This window comes from Nicotiana attenuata, chromosome 10, assembly GCF_001879085.1.
Source record: "Nicotiana attenuata strain UT chromosome 10, NIATTr2, whole genome shotgun sequence".
Classification (NCBI taxonomy): domain Eukaryota; kingdom Viridiplantae; phylum Streptophyta; class Magnoliopsida; order Solanales; family Solanaceae; genus Nicotiana; species Nicotiana attenuata.
In genome coordinates this window covers 916465-929756 of record NC_031998.1, presented here as the reverse complement: position 1 = coordinate 929756, position 13292 = coordinate 916465, and the positions used below count along the sequence as shown (strand labels likewise).

Below are 13292 nucleotides of genomic sequence, written 5' to 3'. Positions count from 1 at the left end.
AAGATCCAAATAACCTTAAAAATTTAAAAGACTAATATACCAACTTTCATTACTTTCAAAATCTAAACCTTTTTTCTATCTATATTTTACTATTTAAACACATTTTAATTAGTATTTATGTGATTTTTAGCACCTAGTGAGACTAGTACTTAAGCGAGAAAAAAAATCAAGAATTAATTAAACTAGGATTACTAAAGGATAGTAAAGAGGAATTATATTCTTACAAAAAGTGTATTTGCACAAGACAAAAGAGCAAAATACATGAAAAATATGTATTTGCAGCAAGCCAAAAAGAGCAAAATACACGGAAAAATGTGAAGTGAAAACGTGTATTTGAGGCAAGCCTAACAGCTTGTTTGGATGGTTGTTACGTACCGTTTTATAATGTATTGTATCGTATGGTATTGTATTGTACTGTATCGTTTGATGAATACAATGTTTGGATGGATTGTATCGTTTTGGCGTCGTTTCATGGTATCACGCACCTGTGATATGATGAATAAACTTGCAATATTATAAAGAAAAATTATGATATATAAAAAGGTAGGGTAAATGATAAAATAAAATTTTTAAATAATAATGAAGGGTGAGATCGAGAGAAAAACACAAGGAAACGACGCGACTATACCAAATCGGTCGTTACATAAAGTGGCACATTTCGTCGTTGCGTAACGACGGATTTAACGATACGATACAATAAAATTTAAGTAACAATTAAAACAAACAATGTATTTAAAGTAACAATACGATACGATACGATAGGTAACAACCATCCAAACAAGCTGTGAGCATAATACATCTAAAAACATTTATTTGCAGCAAGCGAAAAAAGCAAAAAGACGGCAAATTTCACGTCAATCTGGGTTCGAACCGTCATTTCGGTGGAAATCCTTGCCTTTGGCAAGTGGCACCTTGCGCCAGTTTGGCATTCCAGGTCACTTTTAATATTTACTCCCTCCGGTTCAAAATAAGTGATTTTTTGAATGTTTTCATACAGATTAAGAAATTTACCTTTTAGCATTAATTAGTAATGGAATTGATCATATTAACCTTTACTATCTCACATAAACACTCCTAGTACATATTCCAATACTATTTACTCCAAGGACAATATAGAGAAAAAATAATTAATTCATTCTTAAAATCTGAAAAAATCACATAATTTTGGACCACAAGAAAAAGGTTAAAAAATCACTTATTTTGGACCGGAGAATATACATTGCCACCCCCTACTTACAATATAGATCCGTCCCTGTCAGTACGGCAACAAGTCAAATACTTACCCCTCCTTTTCTGATACTCCTAATTACGTACTTATTGCCGGCTGGGGCAAATTTTACAAAGACCCTTTTATCCACGCAAGACAAAAAAAGGTTTTATTATTACCTTATCCCGCCTAAATTTATCCTAACCCATATTTTTATCGCAGTGAATATAAATTTTGCATATAATTCACTTACTAACAACTTTGTTTCAAATTTCTGATGTGGCTTAATTGAATACAAATTTAATAAAGAGAGAATTTTTGACTTAAGTTCAAAAAATATTAAAGTAATTTAGATCATGAGTCAAAGTGTTATACCACTTTAGATAATAAAATTTAGTTTTTATAAAATAACGAGTCAAATATATTACAAATAAAAATTTGTAAAAATAATTGAGAATTGTTCAAATCTCAATAATGCTACGTAAACTAAAACAAAATGAGAATCCATATAAGAACATGTAATTAGGGACAAAATGAGAAATTATTACTGGATATGATTTATTTATCCTTAATAGGTTTTATGTTCGGGCCCTAAATATGAATCTTTTTATAAAAGGGCATTTTTCTTTCAATAAGCGTTACTTAGTACAAATCTGGATTAATGGAGTCGGAGAAAATAAAAGGTTAACATATATGCTATACGTTGAAATATAATTACGTATAAATATTTGAAGAGTTTGGGACCAAAGTGCGAAAATGAGGGCTTGCTTTCTCTCTGTTTCTATGTAGAACAATAACAAACAAATACACACATAAAACACAGACGCACGCACGTATATATATATCCGTCAGATTAGCTCAGACAATTGTTTCTTCTTCGATCTGTAAGTTAATTAATTACTTCATACATGAATTTTCTCTCGTTTTATCACTCTAATCCTTTGAATTGAATCAGCAATTTCCACAATTTCACAATTTCGTTGTGTTTTTGGGTTTGATTTTGGTGATTTTTGAGATTGTTGAGATCAAATGAAAACCCTAGATCTTTCCAGATAGTGGGTTTTCCGTATGCAATTGAAGTTTTGAGGCCGGATCTGATACTTGTTAGCTCGATTTTGAAGTTGAATTTCGAGAATTTTGTAAGCCAATTTTGTTAGGGTTAGGCTTTTTTATTGAGTAAAATTGATGGCTTCGAATCCTCCGTTTCTACTGGAGGATCAGACGGACGAGGATTTCTTCGATAAATTGGTCAATGATGATGACGATGATGTTGGTTTTAATGTAACTACACCGGGCCCGGGCTTGGGCATGAGCTCGAGGCCGGTGTACGTCCATGGGAATGACGCTGATGAGGTTAAAGCATTTTCTAATCCCAGTATCAGTGATGATACCAGTGCTAGAGCTGATAATATAAGGGAGAAGAGTAGTGGTTTTCAGGCAACTACATCGTCAGCAGAACCAGGACTGGGCTTGGACGCGAGCCAGGTCTATGTTGATGGGAATGAATCTGATGAGGTGAAAGCCTTTGCTAATCTCAGTATCAGTGGTGATGGCAATAGTGGAGTTGATAATATAAGCGGTGATAAAGGTGTTAATTGCAATGCTAAAACAGTGTTAATCGTTGAGGGGAATGGAAAGAAGAAGAGTAGTGGTTCTTTAGTGTCATTGGCTTCTGGGGGGTCGGATGGTTTACTCGAGTCGAGCAATGGTAATATGGAGACTGAGGTAATGGCTGATAAGATGGAGAATCACACCGGTGGATCAGGAAATTCGGGTGTGAAGGAGGTTGGATGGAGTGCGTTTCATGCTGATCCAGTTACGAATGGCGATAATTCTGGGTTTGGATCATACATGGACTTTTTCAGTGAATTGGGGGATAATAATGATGGTGATGCAATTGGAAATGCTGGGGAGGATGTGAATAAGGGGTCAACTGTTGTGCCAGCCGATCAAGTTCATGACACGAAACAAGTTCATGAAACGTCGCATTTGGATAATACTAGCAGTTCGTTAACACAGGGTCAAGATGGTTACGGCTATGATGCTACCACAGGACAAGTTGCAGATGGACATGATCTAAACAGTAGTCAATACTGGGAAGATCTTTATCCGGGATGGAAGTATGATGCAAACACCGGGCAGTGGTATCAGGTTGATAGTATTGATTCAGGTGCTAATGCACAAGGGAGTACTGATTCTAATTTGGTTTCTGATTGGGCAGTTTCTGATGGAACGCCAGAGGTCTTGTACCTACAGCAAGCTGCTCAGTCTGTTTCTGGTAATGCAGCCGAGAGTGTTACGACTGAGAGTGTCACTAATTGGAATCAGGTTTCCCAGGTAAGCAATGCTACTGAGAACGGGGCAAACTGGAATCAGGCTTCACAGACGAGTGACAATGGCGGGGTTGTGACTGACTGGAATCAGGTGTCACTGGCTAGTGATGCAGGTGGTGTCACGACTGACTGGAATCAGGCCTCACAAATCAACAATGGGTATCCGTCGCATATGGTTTTTGATCCTCAGTACCCTGGTTGGTATTACGATACCATTGCGCTTGAATGGCGCTCTCTGGAGAGCTACACATCGTCTGCTCAATCAACTGTTCAAGGTGAGGGCCAGCTGGATCAGACTGGTTTGGCTTCGCAGCAGACTTTCTCTCACAATGATGATCAAAGGAATTACGGGCACAAAGAGAATAGTGGATTCCAAGGTTTTAGCAGTGGAGGAGGAGATTACAACTGGTCCGGCTCTTTTGGTAATTACAATCAGAATAGCTCAAATTTGTCGCAAAATGAAAATGTTGCAAAGAGTTACCCTGTATCAGAATATAGGGGGAGCCAGCAATTAGAGAATCACTACAACCAAGAATTTTCTACAAGCAGCAACGTTAATAGGCAAATGTCTAATCATTATGAGGGAACAGTTCCATACAATGCAAAAGCAATTCAAAGTCAAGGTAACCAAGGCTTTTTCTCTGGTGGGGGTTTTGGTCAGCAATTTAGTCAGCCGACACTTCAGCAACATGAGCAAAAGCATGCCTCTAGTGATTATTACGGGAGTCAAACCACAGCCAATTATTCCCAGCAAGCATTTCAGAGCAGCCAGCAGTTTTCTCATGCTCCTGCTGCAGGAAGATCATCTGCTGGCCGTCCACCACATGCTTTAGTCACTTTTGGTTTTGGTGGAAAACTGATTGTGATGAAAGATAATAGTTCCTTTGGAAACCAATCCTTTGGAAGTCAGGTTTGTATCATTGTTTCCTTATTTTGTCTTTTCCCAATATTTTGCGGTGCAGTACTCTTACTAATTATTGAAAGTATTTTTGCATGGTGGGTAAAGAATCCTGTAGGAGGTTCAATATCTGTGCTCAACTTGATGGATGTTGTCTCTGAGAGAGTTGACACTTCAAGCCTTGCGATGGGGGCATGTGAGTATACCCGAACTCTGTGCCGGCAATTATTCCCTGGTCCACTAGTTGGTGGAAATCCCAGTACCAAGGAGTTTAATAAATGGATTGATGAGAGGATTGCAAACTCTGAATCTCCTGACATGGATTACAGGAAAGGCGAAGTTTTGAGGTTGCTTCTGTCATTGCTAAAAATAGCATGTCAGTATTATGGGAAACTTCGTTCTCCTTTTGGTACTGAGGCTGTGTTAAAGGTAAGTTTGAAAATTTGTTGGAAGAACATGCCTGTATTTATTTATTGACTATTTGTTTCAACCTGTCAAAACGAACTGTCTGGTCCAGCTAAGTTAAGTTTTATTCCATTGCTTATCATTTTTCGTTTTTGTTGCCTAAATTGGCATATCTTAGTTCTAACTCCTTTCACTTTTAATGCCCTTGATATCCCATCTAATCTGGAGTTGCTTTAGTTGGGTTTACAGAATTAAATGTCATCTTGGTCAACTGAAATACTTGGTTGCCTTTAGTGGTCAAAGTTCATTCAATTTGAGAACTTATGGTATCAGCACATACTTACTAGATAGTTTCTCATGCTTCTTTTTACATGTTTTGCATCTAACATAACCATTGGCTTTCTAGATAAATCTTTCTCTATATTTTGATTATTTACTTGATCACCTATGGGCTGGGTGCACCTCCCCCAAGTTCGAGGGATTCGACTGGCTTCTCTTCCCTAAATGATGAAAACATTAGGTACGAAACAAGAAAGGAAATCCAGTAATGGATGTTGATAGCTAATTAAATAAAAAAATTATAGCGGTAGCAATGGCACTACTCCCCTCCGTTCATTTATGTGGCACACTTTCCTTTTTAAGCTGTTACAAAAACAATGGCCCCTTTCTATATTTGAGAAGGAATGACCCCTTTCTATCTTTAGAAACCATTTGACCTCAAGCTTATCCATTTCACCCTTAATGAGATAATATATAGCCACACAAATGTTTATGGTTTGTTTTCGACCACAAGTTTCAAAAGTCTTTCTTTCTTTCTTAAACTCCGTGCCCAGCTAAACTATGCCGCATAAAATGGCACAGAGATCTAACGAAGAGAGAAGAAACTGAAAAGTCTTGATTACTTTCTCTCCATTGTCTATATCACTCTTTATCTCAAAGAGCGGCCGCTCAAAGAGTGGCTGGAGGACTTTGGGAAGAAGTGTTTCTTTTTCTTTATGTTGTGTTCTCTTTGATGATTTTCACTGCAGAAGAACATGCCATTGTCATTTGAAGAAATCTTTTGTTAGAAATTAACACTATAGCCATAGCAGTGTAATAGCTTATACTAACTAGGAAACAGTATTAAAGTTGTGAACTAGCTTGTTGTAGTTTTGATGAATTTACATATGTTCTTCAATACTTGGTTAAAATTGGAGAAGTTTGCTAAACTTGCTTTTTCTCATTCCATTTTAATCTCGTCAAAACAAAGTTTGTGAAGGAACGTTTTCCTTTTTTTTAATGTCTTTTAAAATTTTCAACTTGGAAAACCATCTAGCCTGATAGCATGTAAAATAGCTCCTGTCTAATTTTATTTTCACCAAAATCAACAAACTCAGTAGCAGTTGCTAACTTGGTTCTTCCATTCCAACAGGAAAGCGATGCTCCAGAAACAGCGGTAGCAAAATTGTTTGCATCTGTGAAGACGAATGGGATGCAATTCAATCAATATGGCACTGTTGCCCAGTGCTTGCAGCAATTGCCTTCTGAAGGACAGATGCGGGTAGTTCTTTAATACTTTCTGTTCTTCAGTTGCTATTTTAATTGTTTGCTAGATCAGCCAACTGTTTTCAGTACGTGCTTTAGGCTACTGCTGCTGAGGTTCAAATTCTTCTAGTTTCTGGAAGAAAGAAAGAAGCATTACAAGTTGCACAAGAGGGTCAGTTGTGGGGGCCAGCTCTTGTTCTCGCTGCACAACTTGGTGAACAGGTTTGTCTGGTTCTCAGTGGGCCTTTAGCGACCACCCTTCTCCCTCTCTCTCTCTCTATATATATATGTGTGTGTGTGTGTGTGTATCTTTCTAGTAATATACTTTGACTTCATGGGTTATTGTAGTTCTATGGAGAAACGGTGAAGCAAATGGCACTTCGACAGTTAGTAGCAGGGTCACCTTTGCGGACACTATGCCTATTAATTGCAGGTCAACCGGCTGATGTCTTTTCTGTAGATTCTACAGTTCAAAGTGGTATGCCTGCTGTAAATGTGGCTCAGCAGCCTACACAGGTTTTGTTTTCATAACTTGTTACAACCAGTTGTTCATTAGCTTATTTGCTGCCTTTTTCCTTTGATCTCGTTCTTTATGATTTGCCTAAGCCCCAGGAATGGAGCAATTAAAGGAGTTCTTCACTCTAATAGAGTATATCATTTCTATAACATGCAGTGCATTTATAAGCATAGTGTCATAATTATTCTTTGGCTATTAAAGTTTTGAAAAAAGTTCAGATTAGTATCTACGTAAAGGTTAATAGTGAGAAAAAACTGAAAATGGAACATAGCTATGTGTATTTTGATATTTGGAATTTCAATAATGCCTGCACTTTTGAAGTCCGAGGACTTTTTTTGGTTGGGGATAAGTTAGGTGTGGGCACTAGGGTTCAAATCCTAGCGGAGCGTAGAGACAAAAAAACAATGGGTAATTTTGTCCCATCTGCCTAAGCCTTGGTGCGTAAAGTTACTTGATACCTGTTTTTGGAGGTAGTAGGTACCCGTTAGAATAGTCGAGGAGCACGCAAGCTGGCCCAAACACCATCATTACCCCCCCTCCCCCCCATCCAAAAAAAAAAAAGAGTTTGGTGTGGGCACTGTTCCGTCAGATATGCAGGACTGTGATGATAAGTTAGGTGGGGGGCGTTGTTCTGTCAGATGTGCAGAACCTTAATGATGCCCACATAGGATTCAATAGTCACCCTTAACCATTATGATTGTTTGTGAATGTTGTTTGAAGTTCATCTTTTTATGTCTTGGCATATTGCTTTTGGTCGTTTTATTACGTAACGCCGTAGATCGTAAGTGCATCACTTTCTCTTGTTTTCCCGTTTCTGGGGGAATTGACTTTCTGCTGTTTCCTTCCCTAGTTTATTGCTTGTTGAAGATCTAAGGTTAACACTTTGTCTGGATTATTACCTTATTTTGATTTCTTCTCTTTATGCTAGTTTGGTGCTAATGTCATGCTGGATGACTGGGAAGAGAATTTGGCTGTGATCACTGCAAACAGAACGAAGGATGACGAACTGGTGCTTATTCATCTTGGTGATTGTTTGTGGAGAGAGAGGAGTGATGTAAGCCTTATGCCTTGCTTTTCTTATATTACTCTCTTCAGTGGATTACCTTCCACCTTAACTTTATTCTCTGCTTCTTACATATATTTTCCTTTTTAAAAAACAATGATCTAGATTGTTGCTGCACACATTTGCTATCTAGTGGCCGAAGCAAACTTTGAACCATATTCAGATACAGCGAGATTGTGTCTTGTGGGTGCAGATCACTTGAAATTTCCCCGAACTTATGCTAGTCCAGAGGCTATTCAGGTGCTGCTGACTATTTTTTGTGCATTTTCTAGTCATACGACGAAATGTGAAACATCTTGTGCCACAGCTAGCATATGCACTCATATAACTGTATGTGCTACTTGGCTAACACGGGTTTATCGCTTGACTGATCAAATATTTGTATGGACAGAGGACTGAGATTTATGAATACTCAAAGGTGCTGGGGAATTCTCAATTTATTCTCCTTCCTTTTCAACCATATAAACTTCTGTATGCACACATGTTAGCTGAAGTTGGGAGGATATCAGACGCATTAAAGTATGTATCCTAGTTTTATGTTCAGTAGAGTTCCTTGAAATCCTTTCAACTGGTTGCTTAGCATTTTTAATTTTAGGTACTGTCAAGCATTGTCGAAATCACTTAAAACTGGCCGAACCCCTGAGACTGAAACATTGAGACAGTTAGTGTCATCCCTTGAGGAAAGGATTAAAACTCACCAACAGGTACCTCTTTATCCTATCATCTATGTTGAATGATTGTCTTAGAGTTACTTATGGTGGAACTTTCTGCATTCAGGGAGGGTTCTCCACAAATTTGGCTCCTGGAAAATTGGTCGGTAAATTGCTTAACCTTTTTGATAGCACGGCTCATCGTGTTGTTGGGGGCTTACCACCACCAATGCCAACAAGTGGCAGTTTACAAGGGAATGAACAACATCAGTTTGCGGGGTCTAGAGTTTCAAGTAGTCAGTCAACCATGGCAATGTCATCACTGATGCCCTCAGCATCTATGGAGCCAATAAGTGAATGGGCAGCAGATAGCGGTAGAATGTCAATGCACAGTAGAAGTGTTTCAGAGCCTGACATTGGAAGAACTCCAAGACAGGTGTCATATCCTGTTTCTCTGTAAATATTACATTTGACTGGATCTATCTGATCTGGTTTGAAAAGATAGTTTGTTATGTATTTCTGTAGGATCACGTTGACTCGTCAAAGGAAGCAAGCTCAAGTAACACAGGAAGCAATGCATCAGGAGCTGGACGGACATCACGCTTTCCTCGCTTTAGCTTTGGCTCCCAGCTTCTCCAGAAAACTGTTGGATTAGTCCTCAAACCTCGTCAAGGCCGTCAGGTAGATTATTTATTTTTCTCCGCTGTCATTTTCTTGATTGTGGTCCTCATAAAGTTTGATGTCAAGACTTGTTTCCATTTGTCTTGATTCCTTGCAGGCAAAATTGGGTGAAACGAATAAATTTTATTATGATGAAAAGCTTAAAAGATGGGTAGAGGAAGGGGCTGAACTTCCTGCTGAGGAACCGGCCCTTGCACCTCCACCAACCACTGCAGTTTTCCAGAATGGAGCACCAGATTATAACTTGAAGAATGTATTAAAAAGTGAAAGTTCTATATGCAACAATGGATTTCCGGAAATGAAAAGTCCAACTTCTGCTGATAATGGTTTGGGAATCCCACCTCTTCCGCCTACCTCCAACCAATTCTCGGCTCGTAGTCGTGTGGGTGTCCGGTCAAGGCAAGTGATATTGGCTTATTAATTATCTTTGGATGATATGTTTGAACCTTCGGTGGCTTAGGCACAACGGCCGTTGTTTGTTTTCTTGGTCTGATTCTGAAATAGGATGTTTAATTGTTAAGAATATACTTGATAAGCCCTATGCATCAAACTAACATTTTTAGTGTAATATACATCCACCTGATAAGACATTGATCCAAAAGGCACTATCGAGCATTTGTTTCTTCTGTCTATTAGTTATGGTGGCGCCGTGAGCAAATTGAGTTGACATGCTCATTTGAAAACATAAGAATTAATCCTTATCACTGAAAATAATGCAAAAGGAATTCTTTCAAAGGTTTCAACAGAGAAACCTGACCGGCTTCTCTTCCTTCTTTTGGCAGGTATGTTGACACATTCAACAAGGGTGGTGGTAATCCAACAAATCTTTTCCAATCACCTTCTGTTCCTTCCATAAAGCCTGCTACTGCTGGCAATGCCAAGTTTTTTGTTCCCACCCCAATGTCTTCCGTTGAAGAGACGGGGAACAGTGCTTCCAATGAGCAAGAAACTTCAAGTAATAGCGAGAATGATTCAGTCACTACTGTTAATGGATCGTTCCAGTTTCATGCACCAACATCGAGCGCGCCTATGCAAAGATTTGCAAGCATGGACAACCTCTCAAATAAAGGAGCTGGCACTGGCTCTCTATCATCGTACTCCCGGCGAACTGCATCATGGAGTGGAAGCTTTCCTGATGCTTATTCCCCTAATAAATCTGAAGTAAAACCACCAGGCAGTAGATTGAGTATGCCTCCGTCATCATTCATGCCTAGTGATACTAATTCGACGCACTCAATGAATGGCGGCAGTTCTGGTGATGACCTTCATGAAATAGACCTGTGACACAGTAAGATGTATATATTAAGTTTTGCTCGTCTTCGTGGTATCCTGCTCAAAATCTCTTCACTTTTATTGGTAAGCAGTGAAGTGTGATCAAGGAAGCTGGTAACCTTTCCTCTCCCCCCCTTTCTCACACCCCAATATACCTTTTTCTCCTCTCTTTTTATTTACCTACTTTTTGTAAGATCAGTTGTATGTTGAAAGCAATATCTTATTTAGCTGTTTACCTGTAGGTATAGGTTTTTATTTCTTGTTCTTTTTTCTTTTTGTCCTTTTAACACCTGTCGTTTCAGAGACTTGTTACAACACAAGTAAAGTGGCCTGAGATAAACACTGTACAGTTGATTTGTTCATTTATTGAGGAAAGAAACTCTCATTTGATAAATTTTGAATTAATGTATGTTATTGCGCTGCAGAAGAGAACTTTTAGGTCTATTGGAAACAGCCTCTACCTGCATTAGGCATGTAGGTGTAAGGTCTGCGTACAGACTACCCTCCCCAGACCTCACCCGTTGGGATCATACTGGGTTTGTTGTTGTTGTAAAAGAGAACTTTTAGCAAGTTAAGAAAATATGTTATATTTGTTTCTGATATTCAATTATAAATGAATTGCGACACTGCATATTAGTTAGCTTTCTAGTTGCATATTAGCTTCTTTTATCTTATGTGATATCAGTCTTCAAGTGTGGGTTAATGCTCTTAGACTGATTGATTCTAAAGATGCTTGTGAAGGAAAAGGGAAAAAACACAAAGCTGGTTTGAACTCAAAATTTATGTTACTATCTGTAATATCAAAATCAATACATATCACATTACATGTATAAACTACTTGACCAAAAATAAAACATAAAAAAATGTTGCCAATGTCTTCACAAGTCTCAAGCTTGAGAGCATCCTTGTACAAAATTTACTATTGTGTACTTTTTCTAATGTGTGTTATTTCAGATTCAAACAGAGCAAGATTTTGAAACATCCCTTGTGTCTCTTGTAGCAGTTGCCGTGGCGGATAGTGGCAATTCAATGGTTGATAATGGCAATTCAGTGGCAGAAAATGGCAATTAAATCGCTGATAATGGAAGTTCAATGGCTGATAATGGCAATTCAATTCCTTCTCTCTCTCTCTGCCATTTCATTGAACAATTTCTTTCCAATCTCAAACGACACAAAAGCATCAATAGCACCATATTCAAGTTGTTCATAGCTCAAATTCTCAGCATCCCACTTACTCAAAGTAGCATTCTCTGGCTTTTCCATTACTTTCCCAAGTACTGCTTTTGCCATTCTCTTCAACCCCATGTTTCCATACACATATTCACCATAATACGACAATGCAAGTCGGTTCAAATCCACAGTATTCGTGACAAAAAGCCTGTGATCACACATCAACTTCTCAGCATCTCCCTCAACCCCGACACCAACGAATGTGAAATTTGGGTTACTCAGAAACTGTGCGAGGTATCCGGGCATGGAATCTCTGTGTAGGAGTTGAAAAAGAAGGCAACGCCGGCCTACACAAAGTTGGAGAAGAGCAACTGGTTGTTTGTCTTTTGGATTGAAATAAGGGAGCCACTCGATATCAAGACCAATAAGAAGCTTGTGTAGTCTTCGCCTATGAGTATGAATAGTATGCAAAATCCAGTCATTAACAACAATTGCATTCTTGGTTACAGTAACTTCTATTTGGTCACTGTAGAAAGGAACTCCGTATACTTCAGCCATTGATAAACAATACTAAAACAAAGAACTTTTGTTGGTATAACTTGTGGAATGGAATGAATAAGGGGCTGAATATACATATATAAATAACAGAGTGAGTTTTCCTAAATAACGTGGGATTGGAAATGGGAATAGGAAAGGGAATGGGAAGTAACGGTTTGGTTTGCAACAAAAATTAAAACGTTAGTTTCCTAATTTTGCAGCGTCAGTTAAATGGGAGTTTTTTGCTATAATAATTGTAATATATAGGAATTTTACTTTCCTACTTAAAATGGGATTCGGAATTGTTTCCTATTTTGTGTTGGTTTAAGATTTGGCGACAAGAATGTAAAACGCGTAATTACAGTAATGTCCGCTAGGTAAAAGGGATATTTTACTCGTCTGCTAGGTAATGGGAATATTTTACTCATGAAAACTTATTCGTATGGTTTTTATGTAAGTTTGTTTTTTGATTTGTTTTTTTTAGTTTATTTGGATCAACTTAATAAGTATTTTTTTATTGGTAAATATAAAAATTATATCTCAGATATCAAAAAACAAACGTAATTAGCATTTTAAATAAGGAATCACACCTTTATTATAACAACACAAGTAAACTCAACATTTTTACTAGGGAATTATAATGTTTTTCTGTATATTAAAAATAAATTCACACCAGTAAGATAACATTTTCAATTAGGGAATTACACCAAACAGAATAAGAAAATTAAAAAATTATCTTCAATAGATAATTAAATAAACTACAAGTTCCCAAAAATCAAAGTCATAAATCTCATATTCTTTTTAAGCAATACTTATGAAATTTTTATCATAATTTAATAGTAAAGAGATAAAAAAAAATTATAATAACCATAGAATAACACAAATTTTTATGATATAATAAAAGAAGATGAAAATTGACTTTGATCACAATCCAAAAATTCCTATCTAGACCCAAGTTTTTCGGATTTGAAAGAAGAAAACTCATAGATAAATTTCAACTTGAATTTCAACTCGGATTTTACAAATAAAAAGCAC

General features: G+C 37.6%; 2 protein-coding genes across 2 annotated transcripts; one reads left to right on the top strand and one right to left on the bottom strand.

Annotated features, from left to right (window-relative positions):
• Positions 1863–10972, top strand: LOC109232884 (protein transport protein SEC16A homolog). Its single transcript, XM_019398574.1, has 13 exons — positions 1863–4450; positions 4547–4867; positions 6255–6383; positions 6467–6589; positions 6716–6883; positions 7813–7938; positions 8053–8187; positions 8339–8466; positions 8543–8651; positions 8725–9033; positions 9123–9278; positions 9376–9677; positions 10061–10972. The coding sequence occupies exons 1-13, from the start codon at positions 2393–2395 to the stop codon at positions 10560–10562; spliced, it is 4566 nt and encodes a 1521-aa protein (XP_019254119.1). The 5' UTR covers positions 1863–2392; the 3' UTR covers positions 10563–10972.
• LOC109232885 (Werner Syndrome-like exonuclease) lies at positions 11553–12489 on the bottom strand. The gene has a single exon (XM_019398575.1). It carries the CDS (start codon positions 12276–12278, stop codon positions 11661–11663), a length of 618 nt encoding a protein of 205 aa, XP_019254120.1. The 5' UTR covers positions 12279–12489; the 3' UTR covers positions 11553–11660.